Here is a 26,574-nt window from a genome sequence, read left to right on the forward strand (position 1 = left end):
TTTTATTATTATTTTTTAATAGTCTAATTTTCTTCCGCGTACAATTTTTCTTCTAAATGGCAAATGTTAACTTATTTTCAAGAAATATTTATATTACAAGTTTGTAGTGGAAACTGTAGTATTTTCTGCAGTATAACACAAAGAGTTACCCAGACAGGAACGAGGAATTGGGACTTGTTGCTTCTCACTGTAGTTATTAGGAGAGATTTAAGTAAATCCTTTGGAGTCACAAAAGCCAGTTAATTCCAAACAGAACAGAAATAAAATAAGAGTGCTTATTTTGGGCAAGGGAAGATGACAGATTTTATATGAATGGGAAATTTTAACTAATTTATTCAATTATAGCAGGATGATTATTTTTCCTTCTATGAATTATTAATTATAGGAAGATGCTTTCAGAAGAGGGCCAAATTTGACCTGATGATTGTGGAAGTGATAATTAATTCATTTTCCATTGATGTAAATAACAGTCAGTTATTTTTTAAAAACCTTGCGTGGGCAACTGATTTTAATGACATGGTTGCACTTTGCTGTAAAGGTGGATGATGGGACTGTATAGCTTGGAGTTAATAATTGAATTACATGGAGCAATTTGTCTGTGTTTTTGTTTTATTTGTGGTTTCAAATTTAATCTTGATTTTATTGCTTAAGTATGAGTGTTTCGTTATTTAATGTTGTCCTCTTTAGCTGTATTAAGTGGTTAATGTAATTTATAGGTTACTTTGAGAAATGTCGTGATTCTTCATGAAATGACACAACAAGATTTAGTGAGTGCAGCAACTCAGTGAATGGAATTACGTAATGTGACCTAGCTGATGGGATATACCATAAGATTTTAATTTATTTAATTGGTATAAGGGGAAGAGGAAAGAAGATAATAGACCAGCCTTGCCAATTCTCTCATTGACTGGTCTGAAAATAAGTCCATCCTGAATTTATCTTGAAACTGCTTGGAGTTGCATCTGACATGGCACATCTAGATAGTGTCCAGTGCTGGGGAGGGGACGAGGAGAGAGAACAGGAATTAGGTTGGGTAGGAAATCAGGATGTACTAAACAGTTATTTACTTTTGTATGTGTCACATGCAAACCAGGAGAAGCAACGATGTTCCTTTCTTTTAATCTTCTCTTTTTATTTGATCTGATTTAATAAATAAAATTGTTTTCATAAGACCCAGCAACTAACTGTCAGCTGCCTTGTGGCACTGGTAAGGGTTTTTGCTCAGTCCCAAAGAAGGAAAACTGATTTGTAACTCTCGTTGAGAGAAGCTCCATATTCAGAGCATAGAGAATTAAAATAAATTCAGCACAACTAGTGTTTCCATGAGGAAGCAATCGATTGGAAACATATGATGCTAGTGGCACTACAAATATTAATGAACTAAAGATTTCCTGTAATAGACTGCTGTAAAGATTTTGGTTTTGAAATAAATGTTCCTTTTAAGTTCCGATCTCTTGTATGTTATATTTTAAGCATTCCATATTAAGGTATCACTCACTTTCATCCCAGCTGCATGTGATTACTTTAACTTCATTTGGGTTGATTTTTTTATACTATATATATATATATATATATATTTCAACCCAGAGATGGCTATTTTTAAATATGAGCAAAATCAGTTGGCTATTTGCGTTATTTTAGCACATTTGCCACTTAAAGCATTGTTTATTTTCACAGTTAATATTGAGGCCAGCATACATATGTGCAACTATTTCCAAAAGGAAAAAAAAAACTATATTCTTCAGGCTGTATGTTGCAAACATTCTTACACGCTGTGGAATAAACACCTGTGGAGTGAGGTATTGACTATGAATAAAACCTCTCTGGTCCTACCAATATTTCTTCAGGGTGCTTGGCAGGGAGCCAGTGTTCAGTCACTTTATATCAAAGCTTAATTTCCTCTTCCTCGTGGACACCCTCATTTGTCTTCAAAAATCTTTACTTTCGTAATGTTCAAGAATTCATGATTGCTTATAATTTCAACCCATTTATCCAGAGCACAGACTAAATTAAATGCCCCAAAAGGAAGCAGTCATATCTGTGAGCATCTCTATTTAAAATTATTGAAACTTAGACTGAGTATTCCATCAAGCCATTTTTATTTATCTTGATTTCCCAGGCAATAATTATAACAACAAAGCGCAGAGTTCAGAAAGTAAGCCCATCAGTATTTCGTCCTTGTAGTTACGCTCCATCAATATAAATAGCTCTCTCTTTGTGAAGCCTGTTTTAACTCATCCTCTCATCAGAACTGATGGATTTCGCTGGTGATTTGAAGGTCGCTAAAACCAGGCTGTGTGCAAAGGCAACATCTTACACCATCATTCCTGAGCAGGCTAGTGCGCATTGCACGCCCAGAGCAGCCCCGCCTGTCAGTGCGCTGGAAGTACCGAACTGTTCCTGGCTGCCCACTTCCACGGGCAGCGTTTTAAAGTGCTCTCACTGACATCACATACGTGTATAAATGTGTGTGTCTATATGTTTAAATGTATCCGTACATCAGTTATAGAGCTGACTTTAGATAAGTGCTTTTCCAGTCACTTTCTTCACATTATGTTTGCCCTGTACAGTATATCCTCCTAGAGTTTCAGAGGAGAAAGTGCCCCTTGTAAAATTGTTTGCATACTAAAAGAGGCAGTAAAGTATTAATATTTTTTCTTTGACTTTTACTTTGCTTTAGCCCCCAAAAGCTGTAGGCTCTATGGGTATATACCTACAGCTGGCCTGAAATCATTGTAAGGTGCTAGGTTTGTTAAATAAGGTAGCAGTACCAATTTAATTCACTTAACAATTTGGAATACTAGTCTTTAGTAACGTTTTTTAAAAGTAGTAATGGTAATTATTTACCTCAAGTTTTGATTTTAAGAATATTTTTTTTTCAGGAAAAGCTGAACTTAAAGCACAGAGCAGTTTCTCAAATTTCAAATTTTGGATTATTTCTCTTTCCCTGTGTTAGTACTGGTAGCCTGAACCATGACGGCTTGTATGTGATTGTAGTAACTGAAGTCAGGAGACCCGAAGTAAGATTGGAAACCAGCAAAGCTTTTAACGTGGCGAAGTTGAACAATGCCGAACCTCGGAAGCGCAGGCTCGCTTCCATCTGGAGTGTGCAGCCAGAATAGTTTCAGAAAAGAATATTTCAAAAGTGCTCAAATAACCAATTCATGCTTAGTCCTGTAGTATTATAAATCTGCGAATGGATTCTGTAAGTCACCTCCCTTATCTCATTTAAACAGTTATTTTTTTAAATTTTCTTTTTTTTTTTTTTTTTTTTTTTTGCTGAAGACATTAACTTCACAGTGTTGGATAGCTTAATTTTCTTCTCTTATATTTTAGTAGACTGGCAGTGCCGATATCGCCACGTCTGACACGTCATTTTTTCTCTGTACAATACGGTGTATTTTGTGGATCTAGTGCAGCAGTAGACTGGCCCAGAAATCACAGTCTGGGATTATTGTCTTTGTGTATCCTCAAGGAGTAATATTTTAAAGTCACTGCATCTGTTGGTACTTAAAAGCACGATTTTTACTTTTTATTTTTGCCAGTTTTTACCATCTGTGTGTCTGTTTTTTGGCTCCTTGATTTAATTTTTCAGTTTAATTTCTCAGTTGCAGTGGGATTTCTTTCTCTTTCTCACACATGCTCTTTTTGACTCATCCATGAACTTGCGTTAAAAAAATAGAAATTATTTACAGCAGTTGCGCTGTAAAATTCTTGGCCTTCACGATTTGGAGTTTTTTTTAACGATAGCTTTTTATCGAGTCTTTTCTAGTAAATGCACGTCATTTTTGGAAGTGAAATAACTTTTATTACACTTTAAGTTTTCAAACATTACCTTGGATTAGATTGAAGCATTTTGGCGGGAAAAGCTACCTTGGTCACATTAAACACATTCTAGTCTTTCATACTCGTTTAGCTTTTAATGCTCAGGAGGGAATAATTTTCTTGAGAAATCTGTGTTATAATCATAAACAGACATAATTCAGTAATTTTCTCATGAAACATTGGCTGAAGTTTTGGCGCTAATGACTTGAAACTCACACAAGCAGGAACATTTTTGTTTAAATTCCAAGAAAAATACTAATGAAATATATTATAATAGAAACAAAATACACATACAGTGTTTTACAGACTGTTTTCAATCAAACGGGTGTATCTTCATCAGTTGATAAATGTCTCATGAATTCAGGCATGTTCTAGCATCTCAAGAATGTACTGATAGAACTTGAGTCATTTTATATGCTTATCCCTGACAAGTTTACAAAAAAAAGTTACATTATGTAAACAATTTTTAATATACTAGGGTAACTGTATAGCACATCTATCAAATATTTTGCTTCTGTATTTATTTGTGAATATTGAAAGCTTTGCTGTTCTTATCTTTTCTCCGACATGTGTACTTTGCTTCTCACTTGAAATATAATACATTCTTTGAGGTCAAATTTAATGGCTTTTTAAGAAAGAAGCAGATGGATTTTTAGCCTTTTTTGAATATTTTTGTAACTGAGTATTTAAAAGTTTATTTTTACCTCCTGATGTACTTACTTGCTCATAGTTGATTTTCAAACCAGAATATGGACCTGCTTCCTTTTTTATTTTTATTTTTTCTGGTTTCTAATTAATAAGTTGTGTAGTGCTGCACAAAATAATGAGTTACATGAAAATATTAGCATTAGAAGGTAAAAACATGTTCCTTTATAAGTATGTGGCTCAAACAATCTGTAATATGCTTTTTGTACTGTGTGGTCTGCCTTGATTTATTTTTCTTAGCAATGATGTAGACTATTAAAAGACCAAAAGAAATACTTTCTTCCCCTGATAAAGCATTTTTCAAAGGAAACAGGGCTGTGAAATTCTGAGGAGCAGAACTGGTCATCTTCTTTTCTATTTGGATATGCTGGTAGATATTCCTATGTGCCGTAACCACTTTTTCCTGTGTTATGGAACCGGGAGAGCATAGTGTTTTTTGAGCTTTCATTTTCACTCAATTCATGTTGTGTTTTGCTGAAAGTATTTTGTTTTGGAGGAAGAGGAGTATTAGATCCTTATTTGAAGTTCTCAGTTGTCACTAAAAAAAAAAAAAAAGGAAAATAAACCCCACAACCTTGGAGATTTTTCCAGTGTTATTAATAAACATCCAAGCAGACCCTATTTAAGGGTACCAGGAACGATTTAAACTCCATTCTTAAAACTGAGTTCCAAAATTTTCCCTTGCTCTAAGGATTTTATTACTGCCATGCTTAGCTTCCTGATTTCCTGGCAAATGTTCTTCTACTGTTACTGTAAGTAATGGGGAAAACTGACTGAGGAAACCAGTACTCATTTCCCATCACGCTGAGATGTGCGCTGCGTTACAACACTGTAATGATGTCCATGCATGAATGGAACTGATTTAGAGATGATAATATGTGATCAAGAGACTGCTGAGCTTTGTTTCCCTGTGGCTTTAATCTTGAAAAGTTGGGAATTTTCGAGAGAAAAAAAATGGAGAAGTTTTCAGTCGAGAATAAAAGTCGAGAATAAAAGAGGATTCTTTCACTACTACAGTTTGTTGTCCATAGGGGTACTTAGAAAACGGTGGCTGAAATAATCACCTCTCCTTTCTTTTATTCCTTGCCTTCTCTGTGGAATACAAGCTGGTCTTGTTTTCTGGCAAGATGGAGTTGTAGGAGCGTGTCATTAGACTGCGTGTGCCTTGTCCTTTCGGTAGCGTTAGTTTACTTTGGGCTGAGAGAACTCAAGCAATGTGAAGAGAAGGGCACTTGAAGTGCTGGAGAGCAGTCCATCAGTTTCCAGCGACATCCTCTCCCAGCCAGTGCGCTGCTCCTACCTTGAGTCTCAACTGAGTTTGTCTAAGTGCAACCCATAAATGCACTCAGCTGTGCTTTACTATATATTTAAAAAGGCTCGTGAGAAGCTGGGTGTAAACTTTGACGTTAGACCGTGACCCAGCTGCCGCGGACATTGAACTCCTCAAGGACAGGAGGTGCTCATTCAGTTTGTTCCCAGCCCCTTGCGTTGCAGTCATTTTCTGCAGTGACGCGTAAGGATTGATTTCCATGGCAACACTGCTCCAGCTTGTGCTGCTGTGAATGTGGTTAATGATAATAGAATTACCAAGTCATTTTAAATCCTGTTATATTATTAGGTCATCTGAACCATCCTCGTACTATGCATCGAGTCATTCCCTGCAACCTGTCTTGTAGTTCTTTGTCTGCGCTGCTTTTACTTGTGTTGAGCAGCGGGGATTCTGCCTCTTCCTTCGGGGACTTTCACCATCACAATCACCCCACTGAGGATTTTCTTGTGATGTTTAGCCTCATTTCACCTACTTTCTCCCAGCTCTATGGATTTATACCATGTTGAAGTTCTGCTCTGATCTTCTTGCTTTACCTATCAAGCAATTATAGTTAATCTTCTCCTTCCCCTTCGTCAGAATGTAACTGCTCGGTTCTTGTGCTTTTCAGGGCTTTCATATGGGGAAAAGCACGTTTCTAAACTGGCTTTTTGACTACTTCATTTTGATAGAAAAGTGCCTGGTACTCAAATACTATTTAGATGACCTGGATTGACTACACAAAGAGCTTCCAACTTCCCAGTGCTGAGATGTGTTTGCTTTGCGTATGCACCACTACAATGCTGGTTTTTATGCATCCGTGAGTGCCCTGCTACATTCAATGTATATAGCAGTGTGTGATGAGTGGGAAGATACAGATTTTTCTCATAAAGAGGTGCTCCTTAACCATTGCCACAAGTCAGCTGAAGTATGCTTTCAGTTTGGCCTGCTTGTTGTCCCAATATAAATGTGGATGCGTGTAGATACCTCTGATGTCCTGCACATACATAGGTTGCACACTTTGTCCTCTGTTGTGATGTACCCTATTTCTGAATCCTTCCTATTTACACTGCTTTTCCACCATGAAGAGAAATAATTTCTAAACATGTCCAAAGAAACATACATCAGAGTTATCCTACTCTACTTTGGACATGTCATGGTGTCTGCTAAATATGGCTTGGCCGGATCAGGAATTAGTTTAGAACAGGTAAAATAAAGTAGTTTTCCACACATCAGGTAGGAAGGCTGTAGAGTGATCCGCTGCTGTCTCATAGGGGTACCTGCGGATACATGACATCCTTGTTGTACTCTTTATCTGCTTTCTCAAGAATTGTTGTAAATTTACTAAGAAAGATGGAAGAATATTGACATCTTTTCAGTAACGTGTTGTTCCCACTGCAACTTTGGCATTCTCACATCATTTTCTTTATTAATATCTTATACAGATGCCCACTTCTTTTGCATTTTATTCATTTACGGAGTAAATAAGTACATATTACATTAATATTCATCCATACTACCCCAAGAGGGTAGAAGACTGGGAATTGCCATTTTAAATTACTTTTAGAGCTAAATGTGCTGCAAAAATATTAATGCTGCAGTAAAATTCAGGTATATTAAATCCACCACGCTATTATCGTGTGCTAATTCTTTAATTTGTGGTGACATTTGCTGTTGTTTTTTTTAGAGTTGGTGCTACTTTTTCTGAGATTCTTCCCTTTGAGAATTAGATCAGATTATATTTCTCAGTATGCATTATCTTACATTTATTCAAGTTTTGATTTCCTCAGTCACCAGGCTTCTCAGTCCACCAGTGTGAAATATATACATCAAAAGTCTTACAAAGCTCATTGATTGTGTTTTAAAAGGTTGTTTTAAACCTGTTTTATTTCACTAGCAAATTTTGTCACTTTATTTTTAACTTGCTTTTCCAGATTATTAATTCTTTAGATAATATTATCTTATTGTTGATTCCTTAGGAAAGCATTAACTTTTCTATTTTAAAGATTATTCTGATTTTATTTTGTTTCTGTGTGCATACAGTCTCTTTCTCATTTTCTTTTTCTCTGTTCATTATTGCCTTCAACCTGGTTATATGTAGGGAGAGAAAGACAAGTGCATTTCATTAATTTTATGGATTCTTGTTGCCTGCATTGCCTAGAATCCATGTGTACAAGATATTTATTGAGTTTTTTTTTTTAATTAAATCAAATTGCAGAAAGGTTATTATTAATATTATTAGAGAACTGTTCTGAGCTTTTACATAGTTGAGTATTAAAGTATGCTTATGTGTTGAGGCACTGAAAAAATACTAGGGAACCTGCTGATTACAGTGTATGAAAATTCAGTTTTGAACTCGTGTATGTTTCTTCCCGTATTTTCTTGTTGTCTTCAAGTCATGTAGTTCTGTGCGAACACCACGAGCTTTGCTAATATCAGTGAGAAACCACAGCCTTTGTCACAGAATATTCCTCTTTATTTATTTATTTTAAACTGGTCTTACCTTTATATTGAATCCATTCTTAATTGTAAGGTATAGTGACCCTTGCATCTTTCTTCAAAGGTTCACTGTCTAGTCTCTTTAAGAGTTGATTCATATGATGACAAACTAGATAATTTTCTCCTTCCCAGCTATTAAGGTGTATTGGTAGGGCCAGCATTGTCCTTGCTTAAATTCTCTGCCATTTGAGGAAGTACAAAATGCCCTCCAATCCTAATGACATCAAGCCTAACTTTCCAAGGACAAGGCAGGAGCTTGTTGGCAAATTGCTTGCGTTAGCTCTTGGAGCTCTTTCACTGTCTTCTGAAATAGCCAAAACGGTAGCCGTAACAAGTTACTAGTGTTGTTCAGCTAGCTAGGCTGAAAATGGATGCGTCTTGTGAAAATGGGAAGTGGAAGTGCTCAAAGATCCTGCCTAGAGATGGAGTAGAAGAGCTCAGTGCAGTTTGATTTCTAAAGTTGCTTCTTTCTGAAACCCTTGAATTTGCTGCTTCTTCAAGTTTCTTCAAGCTTTCCCTTCTTCTCTTGTGTGCTTGGTTTTTCCTTTTTTTTTTTTTTGTTCTTTTTCTTTTCTTTTTTTTTTTTTTTTTCCCCCAGTTACACAAAATTGGTATGAAGAGGTAAACCAAAGAAAACACAAAACATATTACTTCAGGAAGACCTTAGACAGGCCTGGCTTCATTGACTGCTTTATCTGGGCTTTGAATGTGCTTCACTGGATAGCAAGTTCCTATACATTTGGAAACCTACAACTTGGCATTACCTTGTTTATAACTGATTAAGTGGCACCTAAGGAAACCATACCTCAAAATTAAAGTGTTTAGATGTGAGGTTTAACAATGCCAATCCCCTTTAAATCCTAATTGACACAAGTAGTTCTGATTTCTTATTAATCTAGTTCCCCCAAATGCTATTGTTAACCTTTAAAAGAGTGTTTATGTAGATAGATGAATATAAAGTCCTATGACTTTCTGATGAAGAGAGGCACTTCGGCACATGGCTCTGTAAGATGTATATGACTTTTAACATGCTTTTGCCTCTGCTTTTTGGGATGAAAAGAGATTCAACCACAAAATGTGTTGCTCCCCCCCCCCCCCCCCCCCCTTTCTGTTTATGCATCTCTAGTTTTTTAATGAACTCAGGAGATGGCACTCAAAAGCCTTGTGGTGTCTCTGTCTTAATTTGATGTTGTCTAAGGAAGATGGTGGAATCTGAGTAATCTGTGTGAAGTTGTTTAGATAAATATTTCTGTGGTGACAAATGAAATTCTGCTGTAAATTAGAAACTGCGAAAGAGGAAAACACATTATGGAAAATAGGTCAGCAGTATACAAGGGCAAGAGGGATTTATTCCTGGAAAGCATGCTTGTTTTGAAGAGGGTAAGTGCTGAGATGGCAACTTCAGTAAAAGGGACACAATTATTTAGATTAGTTGCAAATGAGTAGGATTTAGGAGGAGGCAGAGGGAGAGGGATGAGATTTGGCACAGAGCAGTGCAAGTTACTGGATGTGGGAGGGTACTCTGAGCTGTATGCTAAACTGCAGATGAACGGTATGCCTCCAAACAAAGGTCTGAGGCCACACTGCTAGAGATGTTTTAAGTCCCTGTTGACAAGAGAAGCAGTCTTGGCCGTGCTTTGCTTCCTCCCTTGTGTCTTTGTAAGCTTTTATGAGACTGTTAATTAGACTGAACTGGATCAGCCGGGGAAACGTAACCAATTAAAACTGTTTTTATTAAACATTAATTTTAATTTAGACCTTTTGTCTAGTGACACAAATGCTTGAATAAGCAGAAAGGAGAAGGTGGACAGAGGGATCCAGGGATGAGGATGACCAGCTGGGGAGGGGAAGAAATGAGTCTGCCTCTTTCAGCAGTGCCTGGGGTTTGCACTGACCTCACAGCTTAACAAAGCATCAGGAGGCTGAGATGTTATTATGAACAACACAATGGAAATACAATTGCCTGGAAATATCGCATCTCCATCTTCATCACGTGTTGTGTAAGAGCTTTGCGTGACAGAGAGCGATTTGCATGCTGGGCTCATATTGGGACCCCATTGCTCAGAGAGAGCTTGTGCTTTTCCCAATATCTATTTATCCAGTCACCAGCCTCCGTTGTGAAAGCTGTGTGCTAACCTGACCAGTCAATGACTTCATTGTCTGACATGAAGAATCTAGATGTTTCTTGTTGTTTTCAGAAATTTCCCTGGGGCTATTTTACTTTCAAAGTGCCGTTTCAGCTTCTGTCCTTTTTGGTTGACTCCAGTAGTACTGGTGAATATTTTGTATTTTTCTGAAAATAAGGCTCTGGCTATCTCAAAGAGATGACCTCAAACTGAAAGCATCTAACGCTGGAGATGAGCCTGAAAAAGATAGAAAGGAATCTTCTGTGCCTCAGTTTCCTCAAATGAAGAAAAAAATTGAGAATAACTTTTAATTTGCATCCTGAGGGTGCAATGAAGCTAAAGTCATTATTGTCCACAAAGCGCTTTTGCCATACTGTGCTGGAAGGCACTACAGAAGTACTGAGTACTATTTATTTTAGTTTTGATTTAATGCTTTTGATTAAAAAATTAATAAAATTGTCATAGACCAGATTGTAACCCTGTAGGCACTTGAAATGGAGCATTCGTAAATGAAGCATTTACTGAGAAGTTTGAAATTGTTTTTCATGTTGACTTCAGCAAAACAAATTGAGCAAAGAAAGTGAAAAATGCTATAGTATTTTCCATTATTAAAATAGTGAATTTGTTTGGTGCCTTAGGTAAAATCCACGTAGTGCAAAAGACCAAAAAAAAAAAGCTTCAGTGTAACACAGAAGCCCAACTGAAACAATTTTAGTGGAGTTTCTAGGTGAAGGATGAAGTGGAATGCAAAAAGTGGCATGCTACGCTGCTGTTCTGGAAAAGCGAAGTACAAGATGAAGCTGCAAATGGTAAAATCTCACAACTAAAATTTTTCCCAGCAGCTGAGACCGGGAGAGCAGGCTTGCATGCCCTGTGCTTCTGCGGCGAGGCTGGGTGCCGCACGCTGCTGTAGTGGTTGATGCATTGGCTCTCTTGGGCTGCAGGGCCATGCGTCCCACCACAGGCTTGCCCCTAAGGAGCTGTGCCAGCCTCTGGAGCCATGCCTGTTTTTTCTTCCTTTAGTGGAGAAGAAGATGAAATGGGAAGAATTAGCTTTAAGCTGTGCGAGATGGTTACCCCGTAGCTCGTGCGTTTGTCCATCTGTGCGATGTGTAACACAGAAGACCCTTAAAACAGATGCATGGGTATTGTTTCATTGCAGCAATGACAATTTACATTTGACTTAAAAAAAGGTCAAGAATCAAGATTATTTGTTACCAAATCCTAGCAAACTAGAACTAACGATAAATCCCTATAAATGAGAGGAAAACCATGTACTTTCCTTTAAGCAAAATGATAAAATCGTATAATTATGTTTTTCCAACTCTTTGGGCTAAGTTAACTGGGTGATTTTTAGTAACACAAAAGCAAAACCTTTGAATGTTAGGTTTCCTAAATTAGATGAAATTCAAAGTTAAGAATACATGCCAACTTTAAACTCCCACTGATGTCAGGATTTTTATCGTCTTGGTAAACATTTATTGTATTTTAATAGCCTTTTTAAAAAGCAAAATCTTTAATAAACAGTCTGATGTCATCTCTTAACAGTCTTGTGGCATGCTGAGAAAAATATCCAGAATCGAATTTTGTTATTAAAATGCCCATGTGAGTAAAATGATGTTTTCTGTGACAGAGAACAGAGTGCTACTCTTTTAGTTTGCCTCTAAATTGACTCTACGTTCAGTACTCAAGGGGATCGAACTGTTCTGTACTTAGCTGAAGCTAGTGAAATCCTTGCATGCTGATACAGATCTGCAAATCAAGCAACAAGGGACTATTTCAGATTAAAAAAAGAAAAAAAGAAATGAATAAGGATAAAAGAGCTATGAGACCTGTTTGAAAATTGCCTAATGACAAATTCAAGTTGCTAAATAAGAAATGCTTTTTGTGTCTTAAAAAAAAAAAAAATCCTCAGAAGGATGAAAATCATGGTCTTTGAAAAGGTGAGGTGAATAGTAATATATTCAGGAACATTACAGGGAAAATGTGAAGTGATTTATGCAGAATTTTCTCCTTTCCTTTGTCTCAGTATCAAGGGGAAACTATGTGACTCATCTATAATACATCTCTGCAGAAATCTTTCAGATCTCTAAACTTATAGGTGGAGGCATGGACATTTGGTTTTCTGCAGGGGAAAAAACTGTGTCCCAGTTTCATGTATTCATTGTCATTTCTTTGGCTTTTAAAAATCACGCAGGATTTAATGACTTTTTTTTTTTTAAATTACATACATACAGAATAAGCTAATTTGTCAGATTAAAGGAAAAAGTATTTAAAATTCTGTTGTTCTACATTAGTTACAAGCAGGTGAACTCAGTGTGGATCTATTTTTAGGAGAACTAATGGACATGCCTAACCTGACCTACTTCAGAGTACTCAATAGAAAAAACAAACACACTGTTGTTGTACCTGTGCAGAGTACCTTATTTCTTCTTCAAGAACAAAATACTGTCATTGTTGTTGTGGCCTTCTAAATCTGTATGCATATTTAGAAGCCAACAAATACGTATGTTTGTTTCCTGGATGCCATAGTAACTCTCCATGTTAGAGGTATATTGTAGTGTTTTTTTTCTCCTTCCCAGAAATGTCAACTTCTCCATATAAAATGAATGTTTTTGTTGTTTGCTGGTCATGAAATCCCAGATCTCTATAACATGGAATTGTGGAGTAAGAAGAACTCAAGTTCCTAAAGAAAACAGTACATTGTGCCGTAAAAAATCACTCCCGTCATGAAATAGTTCAAATGAAGTACCTTCTGCCAATGCAGGGGTGATTTTTTTCTGTATATGTAGGTATTATATAAGTTAATCGGAGGTGGTGGTGGTACATAGATACATATGCAGGTTCATAGGTACATATGTATGTATTAGCATGAGGAAAGATAAAATAAATGGTATGGGATGCCATCAATCAAAAGAGGATTTTTTGCATGACAAGTGCCACATTCATGTTGGCTCACCATGTGGGGATGTCTCTGTGCATGAGGCAATCCTTGTGTTATTCAAGGTAGGTGATAAAAGAGCCTGTACACAATCAGGCCTGGCCTTTCGGCTAAACTTTCCAGGGGAATTTGATTACATGCTGACCTATAATTGTGGCCTTGTTTCAAATAATGGTGATAACTATTTCAATTAAAAATATTTCCTATGACTTCGATGTCAAAGTATGACTTTGAATCTGTCTTTAATATGAACTCTAGTATTTGTTTTACACTGATCTTGGTGGTCTCTGTGTCAGTCTATGAATCATATAGAAAGAGTATAAAATTTCAGAGATTCAAACATGGAAATAGTCTGTAGATAAGCCCTATTTAAAACAAACAAAGAATATAGACTTTCGTCTGTGAAACTTTTATTCCACAGATATGTTTTGAATCCTGAGAGAAAACAGAATCCAGAATAAAAACTGTAACCAGGCAGTTACATGAAATGAACCCGATTTATTTTTAGGACAACAATCAATCTGAGGTAATTTGATATAGTTGTACATAGATCTATAAGATAAGTACTTCTCTTTGTGACACAGTGCAAACATCTATAATTTGTTATCGATCAGATCTTCAGAAAGCTCTTTAGATGCTTTAGTTAATATTGAAATTTAATATTCCACATTTTACGTATATCAGATATTTACCAAAGGAGAGAGTAGTACTTTCTGGTTACATCTAACCTTTTGGTTGACTTTCTGTCACCACGCTGCTTTCTAAAACCTCATTTCAGTGGGCTCACCGATAGGCGGCACTATTGGCACTGAAATGGCCCGTCAGGTCATCCCCCGCCTTGGCTGGGCGTTTCTGCTCGTAGGTTGCTCTGTAAGTGAACAGTCTCACGAATCAATGATGTAATGAAATGTCTTGAATTTTGTAATCCTTCAGATGCTTTGCGTCTAACAAAAAGCTTAAAAAATAGATTATGAACTGCAAATGTTAGCTGGTGATCAGAAAATGTAGAGGTGAAGCTCATCTGGTATCTTCCAGCCAGAACAGGCATTTGGTGGCTCAACATCCTAAGCTGCTGCTGAGACATTTAAGATCTGTTTTAATGCTATTGCTTTTAGAAGTACCTCATCCAAAATCTCAAAGCTCTTTTGCAAAACTGGAGTATTATCCCCAACATACTAATAATGAAACACACTTTTAAGTGATTTTTGCCACTATTGTTTAGCAAAACAGTGCAGAAGTTGAGAAAAGACACAATGTTCCCTTCATCCTGTGTCTGTCTTTGATATAATAAATAGACTATCAAGATGTTCTAAGGTTAAATTTAGGAACAATTTTCCCATTTATAAGTGAACAGAAGTTCAGAGCTTTGAATTATTATAATATTTTCTAATATGCTCTGACTATTATGACAGTACACATTATTTGTGGGATAAGAGCTGCTGCAAAATGACATACCACGAAATATTTACTGTGCTACAATAATGCTAGTCTTCTTTGAAAAGTCCCTTAAATATGGTCTGGTTGGAAGAACTGCACATCTTTTTTATCCACTTGATACTTGTCATCCGTAGAGGAACCGTGCTGTATGAATTTGTTACAGTAGCTATCAAATTACAGTAAAAATAAATTAGTAGATTACAGTACACCTTATCACTCTGCCAAGCACCTTGCACTGCCAGTAGTCCCGGAGACGTCACTGAAACATTGTAGACTAGCAGGATGCTGCTTGGCGAGGGGAATACTAATGTAGTTTTCACCCAAATGTTGAATGCAGTTTATGAAATATAATTACAGTGCACATTGAGAAATCATAGAATCACAGAATGGCTTGGGTTGGAAGGTGGACCATAAAGGTCATCCAGTTCCAACCCCCTTGCCGTGAGCAGGGATGCCACCCACCAGATCAGGTTGCCCAAAGCCCCATCCAGCCTGGCCTTGAACACCTCCAGGGATGGGGCATCCACAGCTTCTCTGGGCAGCCTGTGCCAGGGCCTCACCACCCTCTGAGTGAACAATTTCCTCCTAACATCTAATCTAAATCTCCCATCTTTTAGATATGTTTGAGAATTAGCAATGCTTTAGCCATTTTCTTTGTCTGATCCCATTTTGTTCCCTTTCCCTTGTACAGCTTTGCTGAGTTTCTTCAGTATTTGCAAAATCTTTTATTTTGCAATAGTCTTTCACTGCTGGTAAGCATAGACCATTTAGCAACGTTAATTCTCACTAACACATTTGACCAGTAACAACGACAAAAAAGAGCTTTAATGCATTTCTTACTGTTTGTTGCTGAGCTATCACTGTAGGGTCATGGTAAAGCCCCTTCCTCTAGAGAAAGAGCCACAGCAGCAGGTACGATGGGGCTGGCTGTGCCACAGGAGGGTCGGGGGAAGCCTGCAGTGCGTGCTGCAGAGCTGGTGCTTGGCAGGGTTGCTCAGTGCCTATTCATGTTTGCCTGGTTCTCCTTTCTGTTTGTATGCTTTTTATTGAGGAGCACAGGAGGATTTCATGAATGCTCCATCAGACTAAAATTTTTGCTGCAAATTTTCAATTCATTTTTAAATTTAAGAATTTTAAAAATGTGCAATAGTGAAGGCAAATGTCCCTAATACATATTTTGCCCAATATTTTATTTTACTGTAAAGAAGCAGAACCAACAGTATGTCTCAAGTTAACTTATCTAGTGAGAAAACCTTTTGTCTAATCCACTAAAACTCTTGGAAGGCTCTCATGGATGTCAGTGCTGTCTGCAGCACCATCTATAAAAAAGAGTTAACAGACAGCTGTGTATAATCCATTAAAAAGGTTTTTTTAGTGAAAGCGACTTTAAATGGCAAGCACTATTTGTGTTGTGCTCCTGTAGTTAGTGTTGCTAGCTGTGTTATAGGGATGTACATGGTGTAATTGTTACAGAATAGATGAATATGACTTCAGTGAGATATCACAGATTGTTGAGCCCCAAAGGGCCCCCAAGGACTTCAGTAAACCTCTAAACTAATACATGTTACAAAATAATTGAGGTACTTCTGGGCTTGTCCAGTTTTTGTTAGTATTACAAGGCGTTAAATACATGTTTTAAGACAAGTCATTAGGTATGAAATGAAATGGTACTTAGTCAAAACTGAATGAAGTGTTGTACAGGCTTGTCAAAGGGAGGTTGTATCAAACTAATTATCTTCGCTGACTATCTGGTGTTTTGTTTCTTTTGGACAAAAACAAATAAAATACATCTCTCTTATACCTGTAAAAACATTTCCTTCCAAGGCATTTCGCAATAGAAATCGTGCCATCATGAAGCCAGGCAGTTTTAAGGCTCAGCTTGATCCGTTTATTAAATGGGAAATAAGAGATGATTGCTTGTGATAGCAGGGGATGAATTTGATATTCATCAGGAGACCCAGGAAATCCCTTCCATTCTGTGCTACTCTGTGTCTATGTGATATCTATTCAGTGATTTGACTGTGCAAGGCAAATTTCATTTTGGAGTAGTGAGGCATATAGAAACTATATGGATATTGCCATTTCCAATTGTGGGGTGACCCTGCTGCACAAGGGTGTGAACAACACAGGATTGACTGACATGTAAGAAGAATAATCTCTGTAAAAAGAAAAAAAAAAAAACAGCTGTTTTTGTTGTTTTGTGTTTTAAGTGGATGATGATTTAATGTAAGGTTTCTCCCTCTCCTCTCTCTCCCTGGATTGCTGATAATAGCAGTGCACCTCGTATGGAACTGATGTGGATTACACAAAGCTCTTATCTAATTATAGGTGCATGTATATGTTTGTGTGCAAGAGGGAGAAACCCTACTTTTTATTCAATAACTTTTGTTTTTTCCCCATGTGATCTTTGTAACCGTTCTTCAGATTTGATTGAAAATTGCCCTTCTCTGGAGATTTGGCCAGTTAATCAAGAAGTGAGAACATTAGCACAAAAGCCTGATGCTGGTATATTTGTGCTAGTTAAGACACAGGAAATAGGTCCCTTAGGAGCTGTTTCCTATCAAGCCTGATCATACAGAGAGAGAACCTACTTTATGTTGCAAGGACCAAACAAACATTTATAAAATGTGGCTGCCAGGAGACTAATAGCAAATATGGTCTCTTCTTCCATAATCATTACAGAGAAGAGCAAGAGAATAAAAGGGGGAAGATGAAGGGAAGGGCATGTTTTAATAACATAAGCATTGTTTTTGTTGTGTCCCAGCTGGGGAAAAAATACTGGTATGCAGTCTTTCAGGAGCTCTTCTTTCGTGATAATGTGTCCTTCTCTACATTACAATCTGAAGTATCTGTTGAAGTTTTATACTCTTCTTTTCTGTTCAGTATTCACGGTACTTTAGTTCACTACGCTAAGATGTAAAACATAAATGTTAGAAAACAAGCTTGACTGCTCCTTCCAAAACACAGAGGCTGTGTATTGAGAGGCTTCTGTTTGTAGAGGTGTGTATGTCAGATACATTTATCATACGTTGCTCACACTGGCAGCTCTGCCTGTTTGCCCTAATGGTGGCAATTCCTCGCCTTTTCAGGACCCTGCTTGCTGTTGATAACACTAGGAGAAAAGCTGAAAGTGCTGTCTGATGAGACCAGCCAACCCACGTCAAAATACTTTGCTGCAGTTACTCTGCAGACTACTAAAAATACAAAATGGGTTTAATTATGTTGTAAAAGACTCTTTCTTTGTATAGCCCTTGTGTACCCGTGTCAACTCATCTCGTTGCTGAGTTGGAGAAAAAATTGCTTTGTGTACAATGAGAACAGATTTACTACAGCTTACAGTTAAATTTCCCAGGTATTCTCTTGTCACTGAAAACGTTCGAGTCTTTGCCACCGCAGGCTGATGAGGCTGCCCAAAGCCTTCTCTTTCCCCCACACGGATGTGGCGGTGCAGCTGGGCTGGCGGCGATGCCGGCTGGCGTCTGCTGCGGGCTGCGGCCAGGCCTGGATACCGAACGCCCCTTCTGACAAGGTGGAGGATTAAGCTGTCTAAATTAAGTGTAAGTTAACAGGAAAATCAGGGCAGGAAGGCACAGGCTTGGCAGAGGGAGCCTGTAATTGGAGGTGCAGAAGCCAGAGTAATGAATTTAATGCTGTAGGTTGCAGAAGTGAACAAGGAAAATGTGCAGAAATGAGATTGGTAGTGAAACCTTAGCACAGCTCCATGGACATGTGTAATGTGAAAATCTTCACGTACAGCTCCCCTTTCTTTAATGTTTACTTGGATTTGTTCAGTGCACGAGACAGTTGCTGTTTGCATAACAAGTGACTGTTCTTTTTTTTTCCCCTCTTACTCTAGTCAGTGTTGCAGGCCTTCCTCTATGGTGTTCAAACCATTTGAAAACAGAGCTACTCTTTTTCTTTTTACTCTTTTCTTACCCTTGTCACTAAAATATCCATTCACTTTCTGAACGACAATGAAATAATTCTTGTTTCACTCTGAATTGGAGAAAAAAAAACAACTTTCACTCCCTTTTTTCAGTTATTGATAGAATGGAGAAATTGCTATCAAATTTGTTCAGAGAAGACAGACACATAACCCTTACATGTCTTAGAACGTGTTTCCCATTGTATCGGCTGAAGTAGATGTGGCAGCACCTACCTGCCTGGAGGTGAAGAATACACCAGGGAAACATGGAGAAATATATGTGAAGGGCTAACTTTATTCAGACTCCGTAGCTGCTGTTGAGTTTTCTGCAGGTAGTTGTCAAAAGAAGAGCTTCAGAAGGGAAGGTGAAGAAGGAAAATGAAGTAGATTTGCTTATGTTTTTGGAGAGGCCATCAGAATTGCATAGAACAGCACAGATTTGTGGAAGAGTGCTTGTTTGAAAATTAAGAAGTGACCGGTAGTGACTTCACTGTTAGAAGTCTTAACTGTTATAAGACAGCAGTTTTGGACAGATGCATCTAAATGTAGAAATAAGTCTTTGAAATCGCGAATTCTCTTAACCTATCTAATTATTATTAGTATTTTTAAGAATTTTGCCTTTTTTTTGATGCCATTGTTCAAAGCCATAAATACATTGTTCAACCTCTGTCTTAGTAGCCTAAATATATGGCATGTGAGCTTTATGGAAAGTTGCATCTGAGTCTTGTGGCACAGCAAGACTCTGGTGAGAAGCCCTCACTCTGGTGAGTCTCCTCAGTTAAGAGTGAAAGGGAACTGATGGCATTTTGTACTGAACACATTAGGTTCACAGAAGTACGTTGGAAAAGGTGCTTTAAATTTTTTTCTGTGCTCTAAAAATGAAATGACCTTTTATTACTTTATTTCAATTTTGGAAAAATAAATCCTTCTGTCTTTAGTGGCTGTGTGTTAATTTCATGAGAAGCTGTACCTTTTGATATAACAGGTATTGGTGATGTTTAGAGATAAAGAAACATTATGAGTTTGGGAGTTTGCTCAAATCACGTATTTCTGAAAAATGTCTGCAATAATATCCATTTGGGCTCTGAGAAACTTTCTTGCTCTTCTAAATGTCCTTTTCCTTGGTTTACCTTGTGATAGCACGTACAGGTGGAATTTGCCTTTCAAAAGAAAACTACTTTCCAAATAAAGAAATAATTGCTAGATGCAGAGATTTTCACAGCTAGTTACTTTTTGTAGTAAATCAGAATTTTAAGTCAAATCCCTCTGCAGGTGTCCAATTTTTCTCTCCGTTCACTTCAATGTAAATCAAAATCTGTGTTATTTTGAGAAGAAAAGAGTGCCTGATTACTGTAATATTAAAGATTTTTAAAAGGATGCATCATGCATCTGTTGATTATGGCAGTACTTTAGTTAGGGCTGTGATTCCTCCTCTGAGCACCTATTTACAGGCACATACATGTTGTTGATACAGATCTGTCTGCTGCCCGGGAGAAGCCAGACACAGGCGTGTGGGAGCCGCTTTTCCTTAATTGCTTGGATAACTGACAGTGAGTCTGGTCCAAAACTGACTGTGTTTATAATTCTCAGAAAGAAAGGCACAAAGCTAAATGCGGTCGTGCCAGATAGCTCGTGGTTTGCAGTTTTTGATGTGTCACATCCTAATTTTAAAAGATAGGCTCTAGCAGCAGGCAGGTAAGTTGGCTGTGGCCTTCATCCCGGGTCAGGCAGGGGGTGCTTCTGCTGTGGCAGAAGAAACCTCTTGAAGAGATAGAAAATGGGACATGCGAAGAGTGGAATAGCTTAAGTACGAGCCGGTAATTAGGAGGCTCTGGGGATGAGAGCAGGGATGCTATCAGGTCTGTTGTGCACGGTGGGCTGTGACCCTGCTGTGCATACCGAACACCAAAGGAGGACCCCAGAAGTGAGTCTGTCAAGAGCAAGTCCAAAGGAAGACCCCAAAAACCGAGTAGGACAAGGGGAAGTTTGTGTACATACAGACACAAAATAGTCAAGGGAAACAATCGTGGGTTTGAAGGATGCTACAACATAGGACGCAAGATGAATGATGCTTATATGGCAAATACATCGATGTGTTTGCTAAAATGACACAACCTAAAGCCAGTCTTGTTGTTGTTGTTAGTGGGGGTGTATCCTTATAATATGTAGGATGTTATTTCAGTCTCTTCTTAAATGTGTACATACTAATTGTATGTTTGCTTGAAAAGCCTACACATAGAAAATTGCCAAAAACGCTGCATTAAGAAAATAACATTTGGGATGGCTTCTTAATATAGCTGAGATTCAAAATTGTATTGTGTCAATAACTCTGATTTTAGACTTACAGATAATAACTCCACTGCAAAATAAATACTTACATAGGTCTCTATAATCACCAGTGTCCCTAACTTCAAATCAAGAAACCCATGACAAGGTTCCGTAAGATGCTGTAAGAAACATGGTGAAACACTTCTTTTTAATGGGAAACTACTGCAAATGTTCTGATTTCCCTATCATCTGTTTCTTTTTTTTTTTTTCCTACCCAAACTGTATGTAACCTTATAATCGCAATGATTTGAATATTTATTTAATTTTAACCTTTATTCCTTGTACTCAGTTGTACATACAGAACTTCACCTGAAATCAGTAAATACATAAGTATAAACATTAGCTTATGACATATTTATGAATTTTATGGGTTATCATTTATAGTGGGTTTATAAGCAACTTCTGCTATATGGAAAATATTTTATTTTGAGTCCTTGTTTGCGTTCATAATGTAGTTCTAGGTAGGTTCAAGATGCTGGTTAACCTTTGAAATGTATTACTTGCCCAGTGCTTAACAGAGATAGATGACGAAGAAGTGCATATTAAAGCCTCTCAAAACACAGGATCATCAATCTTCAAGTAGCTCGGCTTCACGCAGCGCGCTGCTATCCAGGATGCACGAGGCATATCTACAGCTCATGGGAGCCTGCTGTAGCCAGCCTCCTGCTTTTGCAGACTCTCAGTGGAAATGTCAATTGGACATTACCAACTGCCTCTGCCTTGCTTTAATATCTCTTCAATAATTTAATATATTGTCTGACACTGTGTGGTGAACTCATAACCTATCACTTATTATTTTATTGACTTGATTGCTCTGACTCTAGAATCTCAGTCTGTGTTTGAATCCTACTGCTCACACTTTGTCATATTTTCTCTTTGGTCATACGGGTAATTAAAACCATAAGCTTCTAATGAGTAACGTAGCCATAATAGGAATGATTGTAGGTCATCTTACTGGTGGTCCTTGAATTACCCTGGCCTAAATTTGTACGTACAGCATTCTCGACTTTGACATGAAAATTATACATTCGGTGAATAATGCATGTACTTTTTGGAAAGTCAAATTAAAAACAAAATCAATTGGTTAGCATTAAAGCCTCATGTAACTCTTTGATGTCAGCCATTCCTGGCATGCCATTAATAATGGGCTGCGATAAAATGTTTAAAGAGGTCTTGGTACTTTATAGAATTACACGAGCCACAGTTTCTTCTAGTGTTCTTAACTTCGCAAAGGAGCCTCAGCAAGCTACCATGTGTATTTGGTGGAGCTCCCAGTAACCTTTCTGGAGAGAGCTCTGAGGGAGTTTGCACCCACACTGCTGGCTGTCGGCTGCTTTTCTATCTTAACTTGTGTGCCTTCAAAAAAATACTGCCTGTGATAGCTTCTGAAGCATTGATTTTACACATATAGTAAAGTTAAGACATAAAACTGACTAAACTGTAAATATCATTACAAAAAAGCGTAAAGTGATGAAAACAATTTACAGCAGTTTCAGGTAGCAACAGAAAAGATTTTTCGTAGTTGTGGCAGCACGCATTTCTGCTGCCACTGTGGAGACCGCCCTCATTTGAAAATGGGAAAATGGCATTATTACAATAAGTGAAACTATTAAAGCTAGATTTAATTTTCTTCTTTTTTATTTTTTTTTTATTTTTTATTTACTATCTAGGATGAGGATCGAACAGAGGAGGACAACAGCAGAGTTGAGCCTGTTGGACATGCAGACACTGGTTTGGAAAACACGACCAATTTTTCCCTGGAGTAAGTTACTGGCAGAACACATTGTTTCAACGATGAGTCTTGGGGCTGGACACAGACTAGCAAAAAACTCAGAATAATATGAGTTATACTGTTCTTAAGCAAGCAGGACATCCTATTATAGGTCATATGTAGTTTTGTTTTTATGCAGTTTGCTCCATGCACCCTTTCAAGGCAGTCTCTAAGCAGTTTAAAAAAGCCTGTCTCAAGGATGCACATTGGACGCTTGGCGTTTCTAAGTGCTGATGCTAAGTGCTGATTTTCTGCCTCAGAGAAGATGCTTATGTGATGGAACTCAGAAAACTTGGCGGAAGGAATAGGGTCAGTGCTAGCGCAAATAAATCAACAGGCAAGAATTTCAAAGAGGAAATTCTTAATACCTGTCAGCAGTTCACAGTCTGCTCGGAAGACAGATGTGTGTGGGGTCTCATAAGTTACATAGTCAAACGTTTATAATTTGTGAATGGATCAAAACTTATGTTGTTTAGGACTGGGAAATTCCTATTTTTTAAAATTCAGTAAAGGATATTTTATTTCATCACAAGATAAACCAGCATTTCATTGCACAGAGCTGAACCATACCTCACTATGGAATTAATGAGAAAATATCTCTTCTACCCTTAAAATAAACCTTTAAAATTGATTAAAATTAATTTTGAAATAAAAATAAATCTTTTGCTCATATTATTTCTGAATTAACGTATAAATTAGGTACAGGGGGGTTAAATGTTAGATAAAGATCACAGTGACCTCTATTAAGCAATACACACTGAGTTTTACTCCATTCCGTTTGCAAAAGCTATTGTAAATTCAAAATGCTGCCTGCTAAATAGAGTTTACAGAACTTCTGTCAAATTGAATGCTTCTTGGTGTTGCTTTTAACTAACTCACTGGCTTTTCATCATATGCTGCTTCATTCTTTTCTGTTTTGATATCATACTTTGTGTGTTTGTTTGAAGTACTTGGCTCAAAGTCATGAGAAAATCTGTGTGAGAAGCAGAATTGAAACAGTATCTCGTAGGAAGGGATCATTCCTTTTCATTTTCCATTTTACAGAGCTTAACATTTGAATTTGGAATGGAGTTTCGGAAGGAAAACAGTAGAAGAAAAATGAGTGTGTAGGCCTAGAGTGTATATTGGAAAAAAGGAAGGATAGTGGCTCAAACAACAGAAGAAGTTAGATGGTGTAGTCTGCTTATGAAAACTGATGTTCTTTTGTTTAAGCAGTTTTTCCCCTTAGGACATTTCCAAGTGAATCCCATGGATTTTACTTGTTCTCTTCCTTAGCTCTCAGTTTTTTCTCAGGAAAGTCAGAAGAAACGATCATAGGGGTTTGCCATAGGCAAACCAATAGTAGATGTTTTTTCGTAGACCTTTTTGGGGTGAGAGACGTTGCTTGCTTCCTGTGAGCTGATTTGCATGAAAGTTAATGAAAATTTAGCCTTAATGAACAGTGAGAAAGAAATGAAATCAGCCTGTACAGGAACTAGGACAGAAAACATTACCAAGTGCTGTAATGCTATCAGTCTTCAAATGTTTATCGGGAGCTGAAGAATAATACTTTTCTGACTGCTGTCTCTCAGCTCTCCCACACTTTCAATACTTTATTGAGCTAAACAATGGTAACAGGGATAGAGAAATTCCATTGTGTCATTTCAAAAATGAGTCAAAACCAGACATAAATTGGGGCATAAAACAAATGTGAGGCCTACCTTAGGAATATAAAAAAAAATAATAATGTGGAACAAATGTAAAACAAACTGGATTACAGGATTTTTGTTGACTTCCTAACAAAATGTGGTCTGGTTATTCTCAGATTCCAGATTAAGCATGGCAAGCTTTTGTGATGGGCCACCATATCATCAAGAGCCCATTGAAGGAAGTAGAAAATCTTTTACTGCTATCAGAGGGCATTGGTCTTGCTCCATTTCTAGATTAAGTTTGATTTGTATGCTTATTAAAAACAAACTTCTCAAAGATGTGTGTGTGTATAATACATATATATGTATTGGGCCAGGAAATATGGGAAAAGTATGTAATACTAGAGAGAGGCATAATCCAAAAATTTAGATTGTGGCTTTTGTTCAGATCTGTCTCTTCCAGATTTGCTAAGAGGTTTGGCCTTCGTGTATTATTTTCTCATCTGGGTATTTATAACTCTTTAGGGTCTCTGGGCTATACTCCACCTTTCCAGCTGTGTGCATGTTTCAAACTCACCAGAAGATTTGGTCCAAATCTATTTCTAGAATCTTTGCAGATCTTTTCTGAACCTGTACTTTCCTCTTTTGCTTTTTCCCTCTTTACAGCAAAAGGTATAACTGAAAACTAGATGGATGGCTGTTTCAGGAGGACATGTGGTTGGTTTGGAATGTTATAGCTAAATCCTACTGTGGAAACTTTGCCTCGTAAGGAAATACAGATACAGCAAGCTTTCAATAAAATATATGGAAACACAGTAAAGCAAATAAATGTATTGTAAAACCAGAAGAATTTAAACAATTATAAATTTAATAATTCTCATTTAATTAAAGGGTGTTTTTGTAAAGACAAATGTTATGGCTCGGAATGGGGTCTCCCTACAATAAGCAAATAACGCATGCTAGTACTATGATCAGCTTTTAGGCTTTAGGGGAAAAAATGTATGTGGTATTTAAGATGTTTCTGCTCGGCAGTACAGTTATATTTAACTTCAGAATAAGGAAGAAATAAAACAACATTCATGTGATGATGATACCTATTTTTATAAGAGTAAACTAATTATCAGTTGCTTTGATTTTTCACTTATTTTATTAATTGAACTGTTTTTGCTGATTGATCTCCTTTCATGCCATCAGATTAGTATTCAGGTATGTAGTATTCAATAATGCTTTCATCACCATGACTTAATTTCTGGAGCATTTTTGTTTTTCTGTGTGTGTTTATGTGGGGTTTTTTGGTTCATTCACGGTACATGTTCACATTCCCTCATTCATCGTTGTCTCACAGTGATATGGTAAAGCTCGTAGAAGTCTCCAACGACGGTGGGCCTTTGGGAATCCATGTAGTGCCTTTCAGTGCCCGAGGTGGAAGGTAACGTATCGTGTAGGATTTTAATTGAATCATAACTTGCTGTGTTTTATCTTAGTTATGTTAATTCTTGTATTGTGTGCCTTTGGCTTATGTGGAACATTGAATGTTTTTTAAGAAAGGCAGAAATGCAAGTTTACTGACTGTACTCTGTAATGTAAAGGCTCTGCTTAAAATGAGTTGGAATTGCAGGGTTGTCGTGTGATCCCATGGGAAACTGAACTATGAGGATGTTTCCTTTTGGACTCTTACAAATTATAAATCTGCTCCTTTAGTTCAGGTGGATATTTAGGCAACATTTCCCCACTGACTGTTTATAGCCACATGTTCAAAAAGAGCAACAGTCTAAACCCAAGGCTTCCTGTGTCTGCATTTGATAAGAGTGAAATAAAAACCAATCATCATACTTTTGATATTTAGTATTGTCCCATGTGTTGGCGTTAAAATGAAGTTGCAAAGCCAGTTGAAACACTCTGGTTTTGGGGAAGGTGAACCTGTTTGAATTAACTGACAAGCTGGAATGTTTATGAAAAGAGTGCAAAGAAAATCCTCTACTTTAAAAAATCAAATAAAATCATTTTGGGGATCATATTAGTAAACAGTATGCATCATCTCTAATGCTTACTTTGGTAAAGCAGAGATTTGGCATTTAGGGTC

At 37.3% G+C, this 26,574-nt stretch overlaps 1 protein-coding gene across 18 annotated transcripts in view; it reads left to right on the forward strand.

Moving 5' to 3' along the window:
• Positions 1–26,574, forward strand: part of PARD3 (par-3 family cell polarity regulator) — a 447,799-nt gene that overhangs the window by 201,496 nt on the left and 219,729 nt on the right. For all 18 annotated transcript variants that reach the window (XM_066991517.1, XM_066991514.1, XM_066991515.1 and 15 more), the window contains 2 exons: positions 22,763–22,854; positions 25,837–25,920. In XM_066991517.1, the coding sequence (XP_066847618.1) occupies positions 22,763–22,854; positions 25,837–25,920 (176 nt within the window). The remainder of the gene's footprint in view (positions 1–22,762; positions 22,855–25,836; positions 25,921–26,574) is intronic.

This window comes from Anser cygnoides, chromosome 2 (assembly GCF_040182565.1).
Source record: "Anser cygnoides isolate HZ-2024a breed goose chromosome 2, Taihu_goose_T2T_genome, whole genome shotgun sequence".
NCBI lineage: Eukaryota > Metazoa > Chordata > Aves > Anseriformes > Anatidae > Anser > Anser cygnoides.